Source organism: Carlito syrichta, unplaced genomic scaffold (genome assembly GCF_000164805.1).
Source record: "Carlito syrichta isolate Samal-C Ts95f unplaced genomic scaffold, Tarsius_syrichta-2.0.1 Scaffold120448, whole genome shotgun sequence".
In the NCBI taxonomy this organism is placed as follows: domain Eukaryota; kingdom Metazoa; phylum Chordata; class Mammalia; order Primates; family Tarsiidae; genus Carlito; species Carlito syrichta.
The window spans coordinates 3,122-8,630 of NW_007064544.1; the positions used below are offsets into that span (position 1 = coordinate 3,122).

A 5,509-nucleotide genomic window follows, 5' to 3' on the forward strand; every position below is an offset into this window, starting at 1 on the left:
CAGGCAGGGAGTGGCACTTGCGAAGGCCCTGGGATGGGAGGGCAGTGGGGAAACAGCCCGGGAGGAGCCGGGGTGGGGGTGGCGGCCTGGGCCAGGTGTCGGGAGGTGGGAGAGGGATCTGGCTGAGCAGAGCGACCTTGCCTGGGCATTGCTTTCTCAGTGGGCGCAGGGCCATGAGGGTGGACACGGCCAGTGGCCAAGCAGGCCACTCCCATGAGCACCACCGGAGGCTCCTCAGGAGGGTGGGCCTGTGAGTGGAGGCTTGGGACAAAGGCAGGATGGGGTGTCGAGCTGGGCCTGGAGATGTCAGGTGAAACCGGCCCAAACTTAGGAGGCCGGAGCACCCCACAGGCAGCCACTGCATAAGGATATCATGAAAGCAGCAAGGCCCAGGGAGAGTAAGGGGGGGATGGAACCAGGGTGGGGCATGTGGGAGAGGCCTTGGGCTACCTGCTGTTTCAGGATCACCTGAGCCCCAGGAGAGGCTGCCGCTGGGAGGTCAGAGCAATACAGTCAGACCTCATGCCCCCCATCCTTTGCCTCCCGGGGCCGGCCTTGGTTCCTGGGCTCTGTCTGATTCCCCCAAATGCTCCCTGCTCTGAGCCCCCCTGGAATGCTCCCTGCTCTCCCCAGAGCGTGGTGGGGCCATTGCTGTGGCGGCGCTGGACCCCAGTCATCCTTGCTGGACCTGGCGCTGCTGCTCAAACTTCCCTTAGGGATGCAGGCTCTACTGAAGCCTCTGGAAAGGGCAGGGCTCGCAGAAGTGGGTTGGGCCATCGTCCTGGGGCCTGAGGGGCCAAGAGGGTGCCTGGGCTGAGGAAGACACAGGACCTGGAGGGTATGGAGTCAGAATCAGGGCCAGGGCTCGGCCCTCCTAAGAGCGGATGATAGGGGACTGAGACACCTTGGGAGTGCTCCTGGGAGCTGCTGCCCACCCACATGCCCGTCCTATCTCCCACAGACAGGGCCTGGGGATGCCAGCCTGTGCACGGGAATGAATGAAGGAGGAAGGGTAGGATGGGGGAGGGCAGTGCAGGGGCTGGGGGGAGCCGGGAGCTGAGGGAATGATGGGGCAGAGCAGGAGTCAGCGGGAGGCTATTTTAGGGCAGGCGTTGTCAGGGCCAGTAGGAGGCTGAGATGTTGGCTCTGGGAGGGCCTGGGTGACCCTTGGGGAGTCTCCATCTTGGATCCAGGACCCTCCATCCCCCCATCCCTTGTGGGGCCAGGCTGGGCAGTAGAAGGGACCTGAGGGGGTGGCCAGCAGCTGAAGGCCAAGTCCAGGGGATCCCTGGCAGGTGGGGGACTTATGCAGGCATTTCGCAAGGCAGTGGCATGGCAGCTATGTGGCACTGCTTACTCCACCTCTCCTTGCCCACCTGTGTTCCCAGACTCCTCTGGGGCCAGTGGTGCCCTGTTGGGGGCAGTCTGCAGGAAAGGTTGGGGCCATTGCTGGTAGGCAGGTGCTGATCCCGTGAAGGGGAGGGGCTCTTCTTTCCTTGGCTTGGTAGAGCTTCGGTTGATTTAGGCAGCGAGACCTGGATATAGGACACAGCTCAGTGTGGAGCTGAGTGGAATTCAGCCTGGAATTGGGCGTCTGGGATACCTGGGAGGGTCCTGCAGACTGGGTGTCCACAGATGAGTAGTTGTCTGAGGTGAGCTCTGGCAGGAGGCCATCTCCTCCTGTGCCCACCTGAGAGTCAGGGAGGAAGGCTTCAGGGCTGGCCTGCGGTGAGCCTGACCAGCCTCATCCTGTAGGTTGGCACTGTATGTGTACGAGTACCTGCTGCATGTCGGTGCCCAGAAGTCAGCCCAGACCTTCCTGTCTGAGGTAAGCGCCCTTCAGCCTGGGGCTCCAGGTGGGGCGAGGGGGCTCTTCTGATGTCCATGGGACTGAGGGGTGGACAGGGTCAGGGCCTCAGGCTGGCGTCCCGTATCTGCATACATGGGGGATCTGCACACCCTGGTTCCCCTGCAGCCGCCCCCAGTCTCCGGCTGGTGCCCTCCCTGCAGGCTCTCGGGGCCCCTGGTGGGTGGTGGGGTGGGGTCAGGCAAGGACCCTCACTCCTTCCCTCTTCCTGCAGATCCGATGGGAGAAGAACATCACTCTGGGCGAGCCGCCCGGGTTCCTGCACTCCTGGTGGTGGTGCGTGGAGACGCGGGTGGGCGGGTGTGGAGAGGGCTGGGGGGGGCGCGGGCAGCAACCCTCTGTCCTGCTGTCCGCAGCGTGTTCTGGGACCTGTACTGTGCGGCGCCGGACCGCAGAGAAGCATGTGAGCACTCAAGCGAGGCCAAGGCCTTCCAGGACTATGTGAGTCCCCACTCAGAGCAGAAGACCAGGGCGGGAGTTTGGCTGGTACTGTAATCTGGGGAGGGGCTGGCAGGCAGCGCTAAAGAGTGCCTGCCATCCGTATCTTGGGCATTTCTGCGGATCCTACACCTCTCCTGGTCTAGGGTCACTCAGAGTAGGGGAGGTTTTTTTTCCTCCCTCCCCTCTGATCAGCTTTGGGGGCACCTCTGCCTGCCCCTAGCCTCTCTGGGCCATCGAGGTGGGAGCATGCTGGGGAGTGAGGGGGTGACCTATGGGGCCCTGCATCGGACCCTCCTCCTCCACCCCCTCCCCTGTCGTCAGTTTCCCTGCCTGGGTTGAGGGGTCAGAAGCCTGTCGTGTGGGCGGGGGGACACACCTCGACATGCAGCCCATCCCTTCATCCCCGTGCCTGGCCATCTGCTCCGAGGTCTGCGGGGGCAGTGCCAGGTCTGGGGGCGCCAGTCCTGCTGACCGACCCCATCCCAGGTGCCCAGGGGCGGGTGTGCCCGTGTCCCCGAAGCGCCTCTTGCTGCCTACACGACATGGCAGCCGGCGCGACGGCCCTCCTGTGCACTGCTATTCTCCCCAGAATGACTCCCGCCCGCGCGTGGGACCCTGGTCCTAGGCCTGCAGATCTGGGTGTCTGGATCTGTATGCCTGGGTGACACCCCGCAGTTGTGCCCAGGCCCCCCTCCTTGCGCCTTCACGGCATCCCTGGACTCCGTTCTCCTCCCAGCCTGCGCCCCCTCCCCCGCGGCTCCCGCCTAGGCCCTGCAGTCCCGCGGTCTCTCTGAGGGAGGAGGGCAGAATGGGAAGGGCTTTGCCAACCGGATGCGCTTCCAGGCACTTTGGTTGCCATGGCAGCGCTAGGGCGCTGGGCCCAGCAGGCGGTGGCGCCCAGGCCCGGGGTGATGGGGTCCCGCGGCCCCAAGTGGAAGCCAGGCCGCCGCTCCAGCGCGGAGGCAGCCCCTTCCTCCGCCCTGCGCGTGGGCTCTGCCGGCCCCCGCCCCTCCCGTTCCCACTCCCAGCGACCTTGGCGTCTCCAGGAAATGCGAGCGCCCAGCCCATCGTCATGGCAACGGGGGGGGCGGCCCGGGCCCCTCTTCCAGGATGATTGACGTAGGGGGTCCAGCCTGAGCCTCGGGAGGTGGGAGGATGGGGGCAGGGTTGCCGGCCCAGGATTAACTCCTCAGTGCCTGGAGTTGGGAGGGGCTCGGGGACGCAGGGATGGGAGACTGGGCGTCCTCTCCCCGCCTCCTTGGCCTCTCAACCAGGAAATAGACCGGCGACTGCCATGCGCCGAAGGGGGCTGTCTTCCCTATGAGGTGGACAGATCTGGGCTCCGAGGTGCGATCTCCAGCCCGAGGCAGTCCGTGGGCACAGCTGCTCTGGCCTTTGTGGGGGGCCTGGTGAGCAGTTTAGGACTGGGACTTGGCATAGGAGTGGGGCCAGGGGAACGTGGGCTTTCAGATGCCTTGTTCTGTGCCCTCGGAGCGTTCTGGTCGCGGTGGGCCCGGGGAAGCTCCCCTGCGGCCCTCCCAAGCTTCGGAACAGCGCTGGAGGCTCAAGGCTGGCCTCTGAGAAGGGGCAGGAAGGGGACTGGCAGGAGGGAGGGTGTATCCCGACCCTTCGGTAGCCAAGGGACCATCCCTACTCCTTGAAATCAGGAAAGTGCAGCAAAACCTCACAAACTGCCCCTAGCCTTTCTGGGGTTCAGGACCTGGGCTCCGGGAGGGCGATGATGCGAGGACAGTGGTCAAGGCGCCTGCAGAGAAGTCCTGCCCCTCCCCCCCTTTGGCCCCAAAGGCAGACAGGTCTGGGACCCACCAGCACAAGGGCTCATCAGCCTGTCCCCTGCAAGCTCTGGGCTGACATGGGAGCCCCCCTCTAGCTCCCTGCTCTCCCCTTCTCCGAGGAGCGAGTGGGGGCATGGGACCCCCACCCCAGAGTCCTGCTTGCCCTTCCCCCTCCTGAAGGCAGCAACTGGAAGGGTCTGCCCAGCAGCTCCAAGGAGGAACCTTTACGGAGGCTGATGTTGAAACGGCCAGTGGACTTGGGTGGTTATTTGGGGTGTCTTGGAGACAGCTGGGAGCCCCATGGAGCCGCCCTGCCAGCCCTTTGGGATGGGCCTGGAGCCGCAACATCTAGTCAGGACACTGTGCTAGCTAGAACCCTGCACTGGAGTCTGGGTCCCTGTCACTTCAGACCCACAGAGGCATCAGGCCAGCACTCATTGCAGGCTGGGACTCCCCGCCGGCAAGAGGCTGGTCTGGAGGGGAGCAACTGCCCTCTGCCCTGAGAGAGGCCCCTCCCCTTCCCGCAAGCACGGATAGAGTCAGACTTCCTATGGGGCCGCCCAGCAGGAAGTGTCCTGACCTGGCCCTTGGTGTCCTCACCCTGCAGAGCACTGCAGCAGCCCCCAGCCCTGTGATGGGCAGCATGGCTCCCAGTGATGCAATGACTACCGGCCCCATGGCGGCCAGCTTCTTCCAGGTACGGCCAGGGCTGGTGCCCATTGTCCCCCAACTCTGGGTGGACAGGTGTAGGCTGGAGTAGGATGGGAGGGTCATTGGAGTCACATGTTCTGCGCTCACCCTTTGCCTCAGGGCCCCTGCGCCCTGGGCTGGCCACCCTCTCACTTCCATGGAGCCTTTCCCCTTCTGTGGCAGGCCCAGCAGGGCCACAGTTAACTGTGGGTCGTTCCCCAACCCACCTGGTCTGTTCTGATATTCCCCAGGCTCCCAGCTGCCCCTCCACAATCCCAATGTCCCGGGCGCTGCCTTCCCGGTTGAGCTGGGTTTGCCCCCTGGCTCTGGAGGAGGGACTGCCCAGGTGGGCTCAGGCACAGCAGGAACGGGGTAGCTTTCAGGGAGGTGCTGATCGCTCCCCAACCTCTTCCAGCCCTTCATGTCACCGCGGTTTCCAGGGGGCCCCCGGCCCACCTTGCGGATGCCGAGTCAGGTAAGAGGGATGCAGGGAGGAAGGCAGGAACCAGGCCAGATGGGTGCCTCACACCAGTGCTGCCCGCCTCTCCGCAGCCTCCCGTGGGCCTTCCGGGCTCCCAGCCCCTCCTCCCTGGCACCATGGACCCCTCCCCGCGTGCTCAGGGTGAGTAGGGAAGGTGGGCTGCCGTGGTGCCTGTGCTGGGGAGTGAGTGGTCCAGGCCTCAGCCCCCTTCCCTTGCCCCACCCTAGGGCATCC

At 64.9% G+C, this 5,509-nt stretch overlaps 1 protein-coding gene across 1 annotated transcript; it reads left to right on the top strand.

The window, feature by feature from the left end:
- Positions 1–958: 958 nt before the first annotated feature.
- On the top strand, positions 959–5,416 carry LOC103249373 (single-stranded DNA-binding protein 4-like; the record flags this gene model as incomplete). The annotated part of the gene is made up of 7 exons (XM_008048001.1): positions 959–1,012; positions 1,756–1,828; positions 2,082–2,143; positions 2,224–2,308; positions 4,712–4,801; positions 5,210–5,269; positions 5,347–5,416. Coding segments are annotated over exons 1-7 (454 nt in total), but the record flags the coding sequence as incomplete, so codon positions are not given.
- Between the last annotated feature and the right edge of the window lie 93 nt (positions 5,417–5,509).